We start from the raw sequence: 18,973 nt of genomic DNA on the forward strand, positions 1-18,973 counted from the left end.
AGGTTAAGGTGAAAAGGTACAGAATAAAGGTCGTAAGCAGTATTCAAATATAATAAAAAGAAATCAACACCCGGCTTTTTGGGTTGTATCCACAAACTTGGACAAACCAGGACTTGCACGATGCTGACCTTTTAAACCGTCACGGTTATGACGTCACATGTAGAACACTCCTGGCCATCCTGCCTAACAACAGTGATGCCTGAAATAATGACAATATGACAAAGAATGACAAATTACGTACTGGAGAATGTGATCTACTTTTGAAAAATGCTAAAAATGCATCAAATCAGAAAGCAAATTTTATTCCTTGGTCTCTTAAGCTTTTAAAAGAGTGTCTCAAATATTTTTTGAGACAAAGGATAAGTTAAAAAAAATGAAAAAAAGCAAACACCAGATGATGAAACTCTGGAGTTGATGTAGCAGGTTCAAACATGGGTGAATAAAAGAATTTACATTCAGGGTCACCATTATCTTGATTTAAAATGTGAAATAAAATTAAAAAAAACAAACAAATCAAGTAGGATTTAAATTGGAACTCTACAAAGAATTAAGAATGAACCTTCATATATTCTACTATATAATAAAACACTAAGACATGTGTGTCTAGTCCCTCATTGCATTCTGATTGGTTAGTTTGGCTTTGATGATGCAATAGAAAGAGGAAGTGCAATTGTGAGACGCACAAAGGGGAGTAAAGGAGCAGGAGGTATACTGATGGAGAGTCGACTTCAGAGACAGAGGAGGAGGACAGAAAGGCACCTCGAAAATAATGCCAGAATCTGAGAAGCAGGCTTTACGGGAACACACTCGAGTGAGAGGAGGCACCGACAAAAAGATGTTAGTAAAGGCATAGGAGGCACACTTGAGGGATTTGCCTTCAAAGAAAGAGAGTATAAAACTGGACCGAAGGCAAGAAAAAGAGCCTCGAAAATAATTGCGCTTTATGGGATGGACTGTCGATGGAGAGACATTCACACAAACTCAAACACTGAGGAAAGCTGCAGAAGGACCACAAAGAACAAGAGACAACACATATTTTTAAATTATTCTATTACCTGTCTTTGACAGGTGTCGTGGCAAAACAGAACATTGTTTATGAAAGGCATTCTTTCTCTTTGTAAAAATTGTTTGTGCTTATCAAAAATATTTAAAATTTCCTTTATGTTTAATGAAGCTTTTTTTTTGTATTGTAGCTGACCAAGTCAACTGACTTCTCCCACATTTATGTTTTCTAAGCCGCTGTACAGCAGACAGACAGGGATAAATTAAAAGCATACAAAAAACAAATTTGACACTTTTAGTATAAATATATACATTTATTTCAACCGTACAAGGATTAGTTCTTAAAAATAAACTTGAAAAAACTAATATTAAATCAACTGTTTCTTAAAACTTGGTAACAATCTATTTGAGGTAAAATTCAAGGAAATTATTTAATTTGTACAAAGCTAAACATTTATTGCTTTACTCTTAAAAAATCACCATCATTAGATTTAATCTTGTGAGTCCACTTGAAAAAGTCCATGATGCCGTGAAAATAAGCAAAACACAGTGTGATAAAAATAAAAAAATATCCTGTAAAAGCAGCTCATTTTGTAGTTACAAAGGGCGCACTTGAATCACATTTATTCCAACCGTACTGTTTTTTGAAGAGTTGTCAAGCTGGTTTGTCTCCTCACTGGCAATAATAAACACGATTGAACTGCTGCTAAAGGTTACTTTCTTTTTTGGCCTGTCCCCAAGTTTCTGAGACATGACAATAGGCCTCACTGGCTTTTCCTCCATAGTGTCTGGTCCTTCTTTGATGGACCTCTGGATTTTCACCATCCGTGCACAAAACAGCTTCAAAAGGCATCGCCGAAACTGAAAGACATACACGATTACGAAATTATACACAAAAGTACATTTTAAAAGGACAAGAACTAAGATCTCAAATTTGCGTCTTGGCCAATAGTATAAAAAGCAGATTCACTGCCCTAGAAAATCAAAGCTTAGAGGACCCTAAGGGCAGCAAGGTTGCGACTCAAACCCATCTCGTGACTTATTGTGCAACCCCGTGCAAATCACTTAGCCTCCATAAGCAGTTATATTTCCTGACCTTGTACATTGCCTAGGATGAAGATGTCAGCCAAATATACAATAAAAATTGCAACCAGAGGAAAGAGTTTTGAAAGGTTCCTCTATCATCATTCAGCTTTAAAAGATATTCAGATGGTTCTGGGGGTTCGCAAATGAGTAGAAGACAACTTGGGACACAGATGGTGTGAAATATAAACAAGATGCCCTGTAATAGGCTTAACTCCATCAAAATATTTATCATAAAATTTATTTTAATTATCTTAATGTTTTTTGAGTCCTGGGGAAGGCACAGAACATATAGATATTTTTGTTTTGTCAAGTTTTTGGCTTTTATGTCTCTATTCAGAAGGAAGTAGTTTTATACCCAGAGCAGAAGTAAAGTAATTATTTATGGAGAACCTCTTTAATTTTGGTTTTGTCTGAATCGTTAATTTCAATAACTTTGAATGGACTGAACGTTCACATCTCAGTAAAGATTATGGTGTCTTTTACATTCTATAAAACGTCAGTGAAAAATAATCCCAGGCTAAACAAGTCCCATGCAAATCGACATGCCAGTAAAATTCCATCATTTCAGTAATTCAGACAGGACTATAATTATAGAGGTCCTCAAGAAATAATTACTTTACTAATTGCCTAAAGTGAAACTTCACATACTCCTTGTTGTGCATGCTCATTATTGGTGGAGTGGGGATATCCCCTCAAAGGTCTGAAGGTACCATGATATACACAATTTATATACAAAATTGAATGGGGTCATGGATTAGGGTTAGAGTTAACAATATGTCTGTTCGCACTTATAAATGCCTCATAATCAAGAGGATTTGGGTTTGGTTCCGGGTCCTCCTTGCAGTTACCGTTTTGAGTAGTGCGCTATTATTATAACTACTATATAATAAAAACATACTTTTGATTTGAGCCTGTAACAGCTGGCGTAAATTTGTGGTACTTGTAAAAGTTAGGTATAAGAAGGCATAAAAGCAGACACACAAACGCAGCTCCATCTTTTCTTCTTGGTGTCTTGTTGAGCAAACGGACACCGCAGGGTCAATGGTGGATGTTACTTTTCCTCGCACACAGACATTCACATCAACATGTCATTTAAATGATCTTTTTTATTCAAGAATACCAGAATAAAACTGAATTAAAAAATCTTTCAAATTCAGTTTTATTCAAGAATTCAAGGATAAAACTTAATTAAAAAAAAAATGTTCAAATCAAAAGCTGATATAATTGTCCGTGTTTGAGGAAAAGTAGCATCTTTTACAAGTTCCATAAATTTACACAGGATGCTACAGACTCACATCAAATGTATGTTTTTGTTATATGATAATAATAATAGTAACCTCTAACTACTCAAAGCACTAAATACAGAGACGATGCGAGATTTGGATTATGGTAGCTTATTCACTGCGCCATCTGAGCAGGTCCATGATATAGCTACATTGCCACTGTGACAACTGGTTGCAAATGAAATGCACAAATACACACACATATGCGAACGACTTTTATTTTGTACTAACTGATAGTTTGACTTCAGCAACATGTCAATTGAGCAATTTGTTTCTCTTCGGTTTTATTCTTGAATAAAAACATGCTTGTTTGTTACACGTTTCATATAAGTGTTTCTTGGATATTTTGGCTTCACGTATCCTACACTTTTCGTCAAAATAATGTTGTTACTATTATAACATATGAAAACATTTTCTTTTTTAGGCGTGAGTTCAGCATTTCTTGCCTCGTATTTCCTCTGTCATTCTATATTTACACAGAACGTTGTAGACACGAAACACACATATGCATTTCAAATCATGATATTTTATTACCTATATAATTCCTTACAAACGCATTGCCAGATAAACACTTCAACAAAGATTACAGCTGTGAGGACTGCAGCTGGGTGATGCCTTCATTTGACTGAATGGGAGGTGGGGGGTGTAGCAGGCTGCCTTCTGGTAAACCACACATTTCCAAAATAGAAACGGGCTATTAGGGCAGTGATAAGGAGGTATGGGCTTCTTGACGTAAGTCAGGAAAATTTAAGGATGTCAGGGGCTCGTAAGCTTCAGGGATTCTAGTGTTAAGAACTTACACTCTAAAACAAACAACATGAGTAACAGATTTAATTAGACAAGCTGTATAGAAAACCAACACTAACAGAAAACTTGTTTCAGCTCACCTTTCGACTCATAAAGATGTAGATGACAGGATTATAGGCTGTGCTTGACTTTGCAAAAAATGAAGGAATGACAGCTGCCATTGGTGTCACGATGTCTTTGTATCCATAGGCTATCAAAAGAGACACCACTGAGTAAGGTGTCCAACAGATGAGGAAGGCGGAGATCATAAGGAAAAACATCTTGGCCACTTTCTTCTCATATCTCAAAATTTTAACAATCTGAACGGTCTGAAGGTCTTGAATGCATCGAAGCTGTAGGAAAATAAAAATATTAAAAATGAAAAAAAAAAACATTAAAAAGAGCAGTGATGACTTTAATAGAATAGGTGTTTACCCTACACACCAAGTGTGACCATCCTTTATTTACCTATGGGACACATGTATGTATTCGAAACAATCCGAAAGCCTGCATGTTGCTAAAAGCAGGTTGCACAAATCAATTAAGAGTAAACAATCTAAATCAAATATTTTTCTCTACCCTACCCCTAATCCTAACCCTACTAAAGATGAAATTGACTTAAAATAAATATTATCTACATATCGCATCTCAAGCCCTAACTGTAACCATCTTTAATGGAGAAAACTTAAAATAGACATTTCTGCCTTCTGAAATATTTGCCGACCATGATTTCCTCTGTCTTTGCTTTGTTCTCTGTCATCCTAAAAGATGAGTTCCTTTTTAGGAGTTTTCTCTAAATAAAATAATAAATGGATTCACATTTATGGAAATGTTGCTTGCATCATGACTGCTCTTGTGCAAACATATCAAAATATTCCACACATAACTCTGTTATAATGTTTTTATCTGCCTTAATTGATTTAATTATTTCTATTTTTAGAAGAATTTAATGAGTTGAAATTTGTGAATGTTCAGATGTGTTATCATTACACAATGGCAATGAAAATACCAAGAAATTCAAAGTCTGCTCAGTAAGATGCTATTTTAGAATAATGCCAGAGACAATGTGGGATTTTAAGTTTCTTTTGCATAAGAAGTACCTTTACATTAAGGTGTAATAAGCTGCATCCACTGAAAATGCAGCATCCACTAATAATCTAAAAGGTACAATCATTCCAGGAGTAGTAAAAAATGAAAGAGTTTTTGGGGAAACCCAATTAGTTTCCACCATTTGCAAACCATTTGAATAAACAGTAGCACTCAAATCTTTGTGTTATGACCTTAGAGAGATCAGAATAATAAACAATAGGGAGATATCAATAAAACCAACAAAAAAGACGTGAGGAAAATCATAACTGCCGAAGGTCTGCAAAAAAAGCAGAGTAAGACCTAAAATGTAAGGTCCAAATTTCATAACCAAAATAATTTTCCAGACAGAAAAAGACACAAAACCAAAAACAATTCAAACACTGAACATAAGAAATTAGACAAATGAGAGGAGACCATTCAGTTCATTAATCTCCTCCAGATATTTCTTAAAGGTTGTCAAAGTTTCTGTTTAAATTCCATGTCACACATCTCTTTGCATAAAGAAATACTTCCTGGCTTCAGTCTTCATTGCACTTCCCTATAATTTCCATGGTGTCCTCAAAAGCGTTATTCACCATTTAGTTGAAAGCATTCTTCTGGATTAATCTTTATCAATCTTTGAGGATTTTGAAGACCTGGATTAGTTCACCACACAGTCTCCTTTGCTTGAAATTAAACAGGTTTAATTCTGTGAGGACATGTCTTTAAGTCCTGGAATGCACTTGGTTGCTCTCTTCTGCACAGTTTCAATTGATGCTACATCTTTCTTGAAGTGTGTTGAAAGCACACAGTACTCCTAATGTGGTGTTCCTAGTGCATTATATAATCTATACATAACATCTTTAAAATTGTATTCAAAAGTCATTATGATATAATCTAACATTTTATTTGTCTTTTTAATTGATTCGGCACATTGCACAGATGATAAGAATGTTGTGTCACTGTATAGTGCTAAAACATTTTCAGAGGTTGCTTCCTGTAGGACACTGTCTCCCATTTTGCGTCTATAATTGACATTCCTTTTGTCCAAACGTAAAGCTTTGAACTTTTCTGTTTTATTTGCCCAGTTGTGAAGATTCTTTTTGAATCATTTTTACTGTCTTCTCAGTATCAGCTATCCATCTAATTTTAGCATCATCTGCACATTTCACAAGTCTAGTACTTACACCAGAATCTATACCATTAGACATATATAAACGAAAGAGCTGTGTGTGTGTGTGTGTGTGTATTTAGCAGTCCGCTCTGCTCACACTCAGCCACAGCGACTAGATCAAGAGTTCCCAAAGTGGTCGATATCGACTCCCTAGGGTCAATTTGAACTTTCTAGGGGTCGATAGTTTCAATAAAAAAATTTGGGGGTCAACGACAGCAAAAATAGACCCCCTTACTAGTGCTATTTGTTAGGTATCTAATTAAGAAGTAAAATAATTCAAAAAAACACTTTTTTGATAAAAACATATTACATACCAAACTTGCAAATTAAAAGGTAAAATGTGTCATTAAAAGAGTCACATGTAAGAATGCATGAAAATACATGTAGCACAAACATGTCTGTACATTGTCTTATCGAACGTATCAAAGCAAGTGCGGACATGAAAAACCGTTGCATGTCCACACTTGCTTGCTGTGGGATGAGACGACAGATATTCGATATTAGCAGAATCTATCAGTCTTGTACGGTCATGCTTTAATAAAACACTATAAATTGGTTCATTTGATGTGACATGTACTTATTTGTGATTTGAAATAAATATAAATATTTAGTGAGGAGTAGTGCTACGAAAAAGAAAATCAGAGGACACAGTTTATTTATTCGAGTTTGAAGAAAAATCTTCAAATAAGTAAGTACATACTTTATCGTTTTTTTTATCACAGGGGCTGTCAAAATTGTTTGTTATGTGGTCCCCGGCCGGGGCTGGAGCCCGGCCGGGACGCCCAGGAGGAGGAGAGGAGGGCTTGTGCCTCCTCCAGACCGCGAGGGGGTGTCCATCCTAGTTATGTTGGGGGCCACGGGTACAAGGCTTGGAAGCCCAGCCCTGTAGGGACCCGTGGCCACCGGCACTTCCGCCACACCAGGAAGTGCCGGGGGGAAGAAGAAAGGGGACACACGGACAGCTTCCGGGTGCGCAGCCGGCACTTCCGCCACACAGGGGTGTGGCCAAGACTAAGTGCCGGGAAGCAGCTGGAGCTCATCCGGGTTTCCATAAAAGGGGCCGCCTCCCTCCAGTCAGTGGTGGAAGTCGGGAGGCAGTATTGACAGAGCTGGAGAGAGGACAGGAGGCGGCCAGGAACAAAGGCACAGACACTGTGGGCCCTGGACTTTGGGGGATTCAGTGCCAGGGGCACTGGGGTTGTGTGAGTGCACGTGACTTTTTATATTGTAAATAGTGTAAATAAACAGTGTGTTGGGAACAAAATATGACGTCCGTCTGTCTGTGCCGGGGCCAGCGTTCACAGTTAATAAAAGTTTATTTCTTCATATAATAATATGACTGAACCAAAAAAGAAATGCAGACAGTACAGTTTGGACTATTTGTACTTATTTTGAATTTACATATTTATTTCATAAATGTCAAAAATGTAAAAAAAACTGCTCGTATTTTTTTTTTTTGCCTTAATTTTCGTTAGTGCAGGTTTCGATATTAAATGTTGCACAAGATAATGCCATATTCTGCAGTCCTTTTATCTTTTTCAATCATTAATTACAAGTGATTAAAATGAAAAGTTTGATATCTAGTGAATTATTTAATATCGAGTACTGTACAAATTTATTAATTTGAGTAAGTAAATAAATGACTAGGGGGTCGATGCTTTTAAATGTTTTTGGTAAAGGGTTCTGTGGCCGAAAAAAGTTTGGGAACTCTTGGACTAGATGATGCATGAATGCACGTTTCCATTTTTTTGGTACTTGCATGCACCTCATTTTTCACTACAAAGAGGTGTATTTATGAAGCAGTCCACTCTGCTCACACTCAACCACAGCCACGGAAATTGGAGTGAATTCTATGGAAGATGTAGAAACTTACATAAGTGTGACTTGCACTTGGTGAGATGGTGCATGCACCTCACTTCTCATTCAACCCAAGCAAACAAACTCGCAACGAGCTACCATACGGTTACCTAAGACAGGTTGCAGCCTATTCTGCTCAATTTGTGCCACAGCTGCACTCGACTACATGTCTATCTCAGGCAAATAAGAAACTTTATTTGAAAAAGACTTTAATCCAATATGAGGATATCTGTGAATACATGCTGCCATATTTAAATGGAGGGGACATGACAGTGTTGGGAAATGTGTGGTTGCTTGCCAAGCAAGTCTGTGGAAAATGCACTCAAAACAGCAGCACCAGAAAACAAATCCAAACAACATGATGACGCAGATATAACATCACCAACAAAACATTAAGATATTCCATTTAGTCCAAAAACAATTAATAAACACACAAAAGGGAGAAAAATACATTCAAGAAATTCAAAAATTCACTTGGTACTGACAGTCCAAAGCAACTCTACTTGTTGGCTTCTTCATTTCCAAAAGGAAGTCCAGTCTCTTGAAGGTCTATTTAATTATGTTTCTAAAAAAATTTCACTTTCTAACAACTTTGTCAATAACATCACCATTACTGTCTCTCTGTCTGCATCATCTTCCTAACATTTAAGATCAGATTCAGTATCTAACACTGTTTTGACCTTTTAAAGCAGGAAAAAACTTTATGTGAAAGTCTACATCAGGGGGCCAAAAAAGTCAAAAATCCATGTAGCTTTGAAGTTTTGCTTCACTAGAGAGGCACCAATAGCAACAGCACTATATCAAGATGCAACTGAAAATGTATGCCCATCCAATGAAAACGCAAAGGGAAACATACAAGGAACGTTCAAAACGTTTCCACACTTTTATATTTTTGTTGGAAACTGTGAAGGCGGAAGGATTAGTAATTGGGCATTAAAAAGTTGGTACAACGCTGGGAAAAACTGCATCACAAACAAAGGTGACTATGCAGAAAAGTGATGTCATTTGTTTTAGAAATGCTTATAAACAGAGTTAAAAAATTGTGGAAACTTTTTGAATGTCCCTAATATATAAAGTTTATGAATGTTTGTTAAATACATGTAGGGGTATTCAGCAAAAATATCACAAATGAAGTAACTTTTCCAAACCAGATCAGGAAGAAAAAATAAATTATGTAAAATTTCGAATCTACTACAGGTATGTCCTCACTGTGAGGTTACAGACGTGTTGCATTTTGCAAAGCTGCCTGCTCTCTAAAATACTGTAATATGCTCCCTATGACAGATCTATTTAAAAAGAGGCTGAATGATTGAAAGATAAACACCTTTGTGTAAGTAGCTTTGTCATGTATGATAAAAAAAGCACTTCATCACAAAGATATGCTTGTTGACACCTGCGTCCTTAGCTGTCAAGTGACAAATATTTCCTTAACAGTGCGGTGAGAGAAAGTGTTAACAGGCTTCAATTGACTTGGAGGTCATCTGCTAGGATCCTGGCTTACACCAAACATGAACATGAATTAGCATCTAGCTGGCTTGGCAACACCGTCTTTCTATCCTTTAGGGAAAGACTAAATGAATTAGTTACCATGGAACAGCCGGCTAGATCATTTGTAAGGGGATGTAGGGTATTTCATCAAGGGTCTATCCATGAACCTTTAATTAACCAGGTCCTTTTGATCGTATACTGCCTACAACCAAAGTATTTCTGTTTTTCAATTAACATAAGGCATATGACTTCATATATTATTTAATGCCTCTGTCCATGTCGACCTTTACAGATCTCGGTCTGTGTGTTCATTTTTTTCTCTTTATCATCCATTATGTGCAATGGTAGTGCAAACAAGCTGTCAGTTATCTTCCCTTAAAAATTTGTTTGAGTGTGTGTGTGTGTGCGCGTCTGTGTTTGTGTGTGCATCACTCTTGTCAGTCTCTGTATTTGTTTACATGTACATTTAAATAAATTATGCATTTCAAAAACTACTTCTACCGGGTCTTCAATTTCATGCAGTAGCGATACATTTCGGTGTCTTGTATGTGTGTAGTACTAGGGTGTTGTACCGTGTTAGCCATTATGAATGTAGACAAAAGCCAAGCAAAATGACACCTTTTATTGGTTAACTAAAAAGATTACAATATGCAAGCTTTCGAGGCAACTCAGGCCCCTTCTTCAGGCAATCTTGCATATAAAGCTTGCATATTGTAATCTTTTTAGTTAGCCAATAAAAGGTGTCATTTTGCTTGGCTTTTCTCTGAAAACTACTTCTGTAAATATTTTGCAAATCAATAGGCTTGGTCCCATGACTAAACAGAGCGAAACATTTCTATAGCGGTTATCTTTGGACATAGGTCAAACTGTTTGGAAGGATAAAATGATAAGTACTGGAAAAAACTGGACCAAAAACAACAGGCCTGAAGCCTGTTACAAGATAAACACAAGAAAAGGATAGGTGAATTTGTTCTGAAGTTATCATTGCACATTAGATTAGATACGATACAACTTTATTAATCCCATGGGGAAATCTAAAAGCATACAGCAGCAGAATCATGAAAAACAAGAATAGGCCTCAGCGTTCACTTGTTCTACATTTTTACCTCTTTGCTTGGATAGTGTCATCTTGGAACCCAACACAATACAAAAAAATCATTAATTGTCCAAGGAAAATGTATTATAATAAATCAATTTTGATTTTCCACAAACGCAAACAGACACCACGCTAAAATCAACTTTTCATGACATTTTGAACACCATAGAATAAGAATCTTAACTCAATAGAAAATGTTTGAACCCATCAGCAAGCTACCATTTACATGGAAGTAAAAAATAAAGCTCTCTTAGCAGTTAAAATCTTCTTATATAATACACTACTGTGGCTGTCCATTTGTCTGTCCAGGATTTTAAGTTACCTGTAGCTCACAAACCATTTGACCTATTGACCTGAAATTTGGTACACATATATACTCAGCAAAAAAAAAAACGTCCTCTGACTTTCAACTGTTTTTACTTTCAGTAAACTTAATGTGTAAATATTTGTATGAACACTAAAAGAGTCAACACCATAAGACATAAACTAAAAATGTTTCACAATGTGTCCCTGAATGAAGGGAGGCTCAAAATCAAAAGTACCAGTCAGTATCTGGTGTGGCCACCAGCTGCTTGAAGTACTGCAGTGCATCTCCTCCTCATGGACTGGACCAGATTTGTCAGTTCTTGCTGTGAGATGTTACCACACTCTTCCACCAAGGCACCTGCAAGTTCCTGGACATTTCTGGGGGGAATGGCCCTAGCCCTCACCCTGCGATCCAACAGGTCCCAGATGTGCTCAATGAGATTGAGATCCGGGATCTTCCACTGCGAGGATGATCAGCTGTCCTTCCTGTCTCCCTGTAGCGCTGTCTTAGGCGTCTCACAGTGCGGACATGGCAATTTATTGCCCTAGCCACATCAGCAGTCCTCATGCCTCCCTGCAGCATGCCTAATGCACGTTCACGCAGATGAGCAGGGACCCTGGGCATCTTTCTTTGGGTGTTTTTCACAGTCGGTAGACAAGTCTCTTTAGTGTCCTGCGTTTTTAGAACTGTGACCTTAAATGCCTACTTTCTATAAGCTGTTAAGGTCTTAACGACCATTCCACAGGTACATGTTAATTAATTAATTATGGTTAATTGAACATGCATGGAAAACATTGTTTAAACCTTTTAAAATGAAGATCTGTAAAGTTATTTGGATTTTTAAAACATTATTGTTGAAATACACAGTCCTGAAAAGGGGACCTTTCTTTTTTTGCTGAGTATAGTACGTGACGTCTACAAAATGCTTTCGGGGTGATGATTGACTTCCAAGGTTATTCCTCTTTTTATTTTTATTTGATTTTATTACAGAATCAACTCTCGGCAGCAGCCATCAGGGTGGCCATGAGGCGTACGCGTGCCATTCTCATCCCTACCACTTTCGCCATCACTTCCCGTAGCTCTTCATATCTTAAATCATTCTTGAGGCAGATTGACGACTTAAGTGCCAGCTTAAGTGTAAAATTAAGGAAAACGTACTAAGTAATTGCAGCACAAACACTGACTTAATCAGTTTTAAAGCGAAAAGAAGCCAACAAAAGAAGAGAAGGAGCGGGCCACTAGGGTGGAGAAAAGAAGAACTGCTCAGGAAGCAGCAAGCGCAACAACCTCTGAGCAAACGAATACTAAACGTACAGAGAAAGAGGATGAAGACAATGAATGATCAAGTCAAGTTGTATTCTCTGAATGTTATCGTGCAGTGTGCTGTTACTGGTAAATATGTATTTCTAACCATGTTGAGGCAGTTCATATGAAAGATAGTGGATCAAGGAAGAAATGAGAATGAAAAGTAGAATTGATAAAGATGAAGGCTGGCAAGAAACTTATCCTAAGAAGAATCCTACATTGAGACATAAAAATCAGACAAAAGGAAAACATTCCAGATGAATTCAAACAAGTGAAGGGCCAATATACAGTGGTGTGAGAAACTATTTGCCCCCTTCCTGATTTCTTATTCTTTTGCATGTTTGTCACACAAAATGTTTCTAATCATCAAACACATTTAATCATTAGTCAAATATAACACAAGTAAACACAAAATGCAGTTTCTAAATGATGATTTTATTATTTAGGAGAAAAAATCTAAACCTACATGGCCCTGTGTGAAAAAGTAATTGCCCCCTGAACCTAATAACTGGTTGGGCCACCCTTAGCAGCAATAACTGCAATCAAGCGTTTGCGATAACTTGCAATGAGTCTTTTACAGTGCTCTGGAGAAATTTTGGCCTACTCATCTTTGCAGAATTGTTGTAATTCAGCTTTATTTGAGGGTTTTCTATCATGAACCGCCTTTTTAAGGTCATGCCATAGCATCTCAATTGGATTCAGGTCAGGACTTTGACTAGGCCACTCCAAAGTCTTCATTTTGTTTTTCTTCAGCCATTCAGAGGTGGATTTGCTGGTGTGTTTTGGGTCATTGTCCTGTTGCAGCACCCAAGATCGCTTCAGCTTGAGTTGACGAACAGATGGCCGGACATTCTCCTTCAGGATTTTTTGGTAGACAGTAGAATTCATGGTTCCATCTATCATAGCAAGCCTTCCAGGTCCTGAAGCAGCAAAACAACCCCAGACCATCACACTACCACCACCATATTTTACTGTTGGTATGATGTTCTTTTTCTGAAATTCTGTGTTCCTTTTACGCCAGATGTAACGGGACATTTGCCTTCCAAAAAGTTCAACTTTTGTCTCATCAGTCCACAAGGTATTTTCCCAAAAGTCTTGGCAATCATTGAGATGTTTCTTAGCAAAATTGAGACGAGCCCTAATGTTCTTCTTGCTTAACAGTGGTTTGCGTCTTGGAAATCTGCCATGCAGGCCGTTTTTGCCCAGTCTCTTTCTTATGGTGGAGTCGTGAACACTGACCTTAATTGAGGCAAGTGAGGCCTGCAGTTCTTTAGACGTTGTCCTGGGGTCTTTTGTGACCTCTCGGATGAGTCGTCTCTGCGCTCTTGAGGTAATTTTGGTCGGCCGGCCACTCCTGGGAAGGTTCACCACTGTTCCATGTTTTTGCCATTTGTGGATAATGGCTCTCACTGTGGTTCGCTGGAGTCCCAAAGCTTTAGAAATGGCTTTATAACCTTTACCAGACTGATAGATCTCAATTACTTCTGTTCTCATTTGTTCCTGAATTTCTTTGGATCTTGGCATGATGTCTAGCTTTTGAGGTACTTTTGGTCTACTTCTCTGTGTCAGGCAGCTCCTATTGAAGTGATTTCTTGATTGAAACAGGTGTGGCAGTAATCAGGCCTGTGGGTGGCTAAGGAAATTGAACTCAGGTGTGATACACCACAGTTAGGTTATTTTTGAACAAGGGGGCAATTACTTTTTCACACAGGGCCATGTAGGTTTGGATTTTTTTTCTCCCTAAATAATAAAAACCATCATTTAAAAACTGCATTTTGTGTTTACTTGTGTTATATTTGACTAATGGTTAAATGTGTTTGATGATCAGAAACATTTTGTGTGACAAACATGCAAAAGAATAAGAAATCAGGAAGGGGGCAAATAGTTTTTCACACCACTGTATGATTACAAACTATCAATTAAAATTTAACCAAATTCATCAGACATTGTGCCACTTTAAAGAAAACAAAAAAATGTCAAAAAAGGTGTGTGGCAAATCCAGCAATTAGACATGAAAGTCAAAAAAGGGCAGTGGAATTCACAATAAGAAATTAGAGAAGGGAAAGTAGTATGATTTGAATGCAAGGGCCGTCATATCAAGATCATAGCTTAGCAGTACACTTTTAATAGGCATAATGGCCACCAGCTCCTGCACCTACTGAGAAATGTATGTTTTCCCTGGCCTAAATACTATAACTACATCCTCTTTGGGGCTTATCTCATTAAAATGTATCAACCACACTTCCTTTTATTGAGTAACCACCCCTGTGATGCTATGGTGCCTATAAGGAGTATTCACCCCTTGGAAGTTTTCACCATTTTATTGTTAAACAACATTGAATCACAGAAGACTTAATTTGGCCTTTTTGAGATTGACTCTTAAATGTCAAAGTGAAAACGGATCTCTGCAAAGTGGTCTCAACTAATTACAAATATAAAAAACAAATTAATAGGCCGCACATGCATTCACCCCAGTCAGGTCAGTATTTAATAGATGGACCTCTGCAAGGCATGACAGCCGTGAGTCTGTGTGCTGAGGTCTGTAGCCACTTTGTTCATCTGCACACTGCCCTTTTATGTTATAGAACTGCTCAGGTTCTGTCAGGTTCCATGGGGATTTGTGGAAGAAATGTAATATCTTATTAAAGAAAGAAACGTCCTCTAACAAGACAAATGAGTAATCAGGCAGGAGAAAAGCTATTCATTGTATCTTTTAATTACTCCTTGGCAAAATACTTTAGAGGGAGCATTCATGTAAAGCAGTCTGATACAGCATGGTCAGAATGGTCAGAGAAACAAAGAATCGAGGTTCATTTTCTAAACTATTGAATTTACATACAGTGTCAATCAATGCATACATTGACTCTGGCTGGTTAGTTGGTTTACACTCAAATGACTTACATAAAATAAAAGTCTATTATATTATATTTTGGTTCTTCTTATACCTTTGAGTTGAGCCACAATCCTTGAAATTGCTGCATATAACAACTGTCCATTCTGGTTGTTTTACAGGACATCTGCTGATTTCTTAAATCATCTCTTAGTCATCTTTCAGTACATTTTTTTTGTTCACTTGTCCTTTATCTGGTTTCCTGATGTGCCTGCAAAGGTTTCCAACATTCATTAACCGTTAATGCTATTTCTTTAAGATGAAAGCTATGTTACCCTAAAATTATTCTTCCACAGATTGTGAGTAAACAACATTTTTTTTTTCCAAGTCCAGCCACAAATTCTCAATTGGTTTAAATTTGGACTCTGACTTGGCCACTCTAGGACGTCAAAATTGTTTTTAAGCCATTTCTATGTACCTTTGGCTTTCGGGTTGGGGTTGTTGTCTTGTTGGAAAGCAAAACAGAACATCTCCCAAGGCGCAGGTTTCTTGCGGACTGCATCAGGTTCCCCTCTAGAATGTTCTTGTATATTATTGCATTCATTTTATCTTCACAATCATTGCTAGGTCTACTGCAGAAAAGCATCCCCACAGCCTGATGCTGCCACCTACATGCCTAATGTTAGGGATGGTACATTTTTAGTAATGAGTAATGTAGCCTGGTATTATTCTGAAGGACAAAACGTTTTATTTTAGACTCCTCAGAGCAGAGAACCTTATTCAAGCTGACTTCCAGGTTTCCCATGTGCCGTCTGGCAAATTCTAGCCAAGATGTTATATATTTTTTAAATACTGGCCTTCTCTTTGACACTCTTTAGTAAAGCTGCGACTGGTGAAGCACTTGGGAAACAATTGTTGTTTGCACAGTCTCTCCAACCTCTTCCACTTTACATTGAAACTCCTTCATAGATCTCTTGATGGCCTCCTGAACTTGTCTTCTTCTTCACCGGTCACTAAATTTTGTGGACGGTTTGGTCTAGGCAGATTTATAGCTGTGTCACACTCTTTCCATTTCTTAATGATTGATTTACCTGGAGTCCAAGGAATATTCAGTCACTTGGATATTGTCTTGTCTCCATCCACCAACTTGTGCTGAACAGTCACCTTTGCATGGAGTTTCTTGAAGTGTCCTTTTGTCTTCACTATTTGCCCACCACACTGACTCACCATAAGCTGGACCTTCCAGATAAGGTGCATTTATATAACAATGAAATGAAACTCCACACAAATGATCTCCTTTAAACTCCCCCCTTGACTTCTAAATCCAAGTGGCTGCACCAGTGATGACTTAGGAATGTGATATTAAAGGAGGTGAAGACTTATGAGATCAATTACCGTATATACTCGCGTATAAGTCAGGTCTTGAAATCTGAAATATCGATCATAAAATCAGACCCCGACTTATACACCCATTCAAAAATAATTTTTTTTTTATATCTTCTTGCTTCCTCCAATCTTGCATCAGTTTCTCAGACACATTGAATTTTGTTGCAGCAGCGCAGTTACCAATTTCTTACACCATTTCAATAACTTTTTACTTAAAACCAGCTTCATATTTTTTTCTGATTGAACTGTCCATTGTAGATAAGGGATGCTCTTGCGATAAAGGTGTATGAGGGTGTGAAATACAAAAAACACAAATCAGTGCAAACGTTGCTTCGGAATAGTTTGGGTATTACCGTGTGGTCACGTAGGCACAATAGAGAGAGAGGTTAGGAGCACACGCTGATACAGTGCATTGCCACACCCACACAGAAAAAAAAGGCCGTGTGCTCCGTGGTTACTCTCTCAGGTGGGCGTTAGCATATCAGAATCTCTTTGACCAATAGCGTGAGTTTTCCGCATTCGACTTATATGACCGACATTATAAAATACCGGAAATTATACTGTAAAATCAAGCCCCGACTTATCCATGGGAGAACTTAAACACGAGCATATATGGTATTTTGTATTTTATGTTTGTTATTAATTCAGACCACTTGATCTGTTTTCACTTTGACATTAAAGAGTCTTTTTCTGTTGATCAATGTAAAAAAACACATTACGTGCACTGTGATTCAATATTGTATAATAATAAAATATGAAAACTTCCAGGGGGGTAATACTTTTTATTGACACTGTATTTGTTTTAAATTCACCAACAGTGTCCTTTGTTTAAGTACAACCTAAAAGCAGCTGCAGCGATTCTCTTAACTTGACATGAACACTTCCATTCTGAAAGCTGTCAAGATCCATAACACAATGCATTTCATCAATCCGATGTGATACTGATATTTTAAATACTTTTAAAAGCCTGGAATCTCAAAGGCAGCACCTTTCTCTAGACAAGAATGGCATTTGCAATCCTAAAAGAGCACCCTTCTATTTTTGTTTTTAAAGATGTTACTGACAGGCTGTCAATCAGCTGTTGTTTCTTAGCAAAGTCATTTGAAGAACAGCTACAGCAAACCCCAGTGGGGATATCCCCCTTTGAAGATCTTCGCATGCGTAATTGTAAGCGTTACCGTAACCTGAGTGGATGACTCAACATGCTGCCTGGCAGAATGAACAGTCACAGAGTCCCTCAAGCGGCACAACACATTTTGTCTTTTTTGGTCTCTGTTCCAGAGACTATTTAGACTCATTCCCAGGGAAACACTGAAGGAGATTAACACATGACAGCCCCAGCAACACTAAACGTAGATAAAGCAGATTTAAAAAAAATTAATGGGTGGATGGACGGATAAATTATCCAGTTATAAGAAAAGTTGAACAAATACTGAATTGTAACAATATTACTGTGGCCGTATTTTGGTTATAAACAAGATCTGCTCAAGATCACACATTCAGTTGTGCCTGTAAGATTAATAAAAATCACCCTACAACATATTTTTTGTTCCTTATCTGACCTACTTAATCCATTTGAAGGTCATAAGGGCCAGAGGCACTTCATACAAAACAAAACTCGAGTGGGGACATCTGGTCCATCACAGGGTACACTCATGCATGCACACACATGGACAGATTAACCCTGGAGGCCATATCACATTAAATGTGCAGACTTCATTTACGTAATCTTATGAGCCGGAATCAATAATGCAGTTTGACATACCCTGCCAGTGAGTCCAAACAGTCAGTGACAAAAAGTCTTAGTCATAGAATACAGATAACAAAGAATATGGAAGGAGGGTGTTTTAGACCTGACAAACATAAGAGAGACTTGTTGGTCAATGTTGCATGTTTTATGAATCATGACAGAATGGAAAAAATATAATAAAGTCCAGAAACAGTAGCTGAATTCACCATACCTGTAAAGCCTTTGTGCTGGCACTGGCTGCATCAGGTAGCACATTTTTGGCTGACAGAAAAAGGGCAAGCTCACGATACGTCGAAACTGTATGATATCCTGGGATTTCTAGACAAAATATATTACACACTCAGGCAATGAGATCAGCAACTGCTTTTGTCAAATTTGTCATCTCCTCTTACTAGAAATTGTGTAAAGTGAGATGAGCTTTAAACGCACATCGTTGGGATGTGAAAGGAAAACCACCATAACAAGCAAACAATACATGCAGACATAGAGAGAACATAAACAGTCTACAGAGCCTAGGATCTTGTTAAAAAATTGATTGCAATAAAGATCCCAAGC

At 37.6% G+C, this 18,973-nt stretch overlaps 1 protein-coding gene across 1 annotated transcript in view; it reads right to left on the reverse strand.

Annotated features, from left to right (window-relative positions):
- Window positions 1-1,329: 1,329 nt before the first annotated feature.
- opn3 (opsin 3) overlaps window positions 1,330-18,973 on the reverse strand; it is a 48,933-nt gene continuing 31,289 nt past the window's right edge. The window contains exons 3-4 of the mRNA XM_039738895.1: window positions 4,259-4,510; window positions 1,330-1,863 (exon numbers count right to left, since the gene is read on the reverse strand). Of these exons, the coding sequence (XP_039594829.1) occupies window positions 1,600-1,863; window positions 4,259-4,510 (516 nt within the window). The 3' untranslated portion in view covers window positions 1,330-1,599. The remainder of the gene's footprint in view (window positions 1,864-4,258; window positions 4,511-18,973) is intronic.

The sequence above is a fragment of the Polypterus senegalus genome, chromosome 16 (genome assembly GCF_016835505.1).
Source record: "Polypterus senegalus isolate Bchr_013 chromosome 16, ASM1683550v1, whole genome shotgun sequence".
In the NCBI taxonomy this organism is placed as follows: domain Eukaryota; kingdom Metazoa; phylum Chordata; class Cladistia; order Polypteriformes; family Polypteridae; genus Polypterus; species Polypterus senegalus.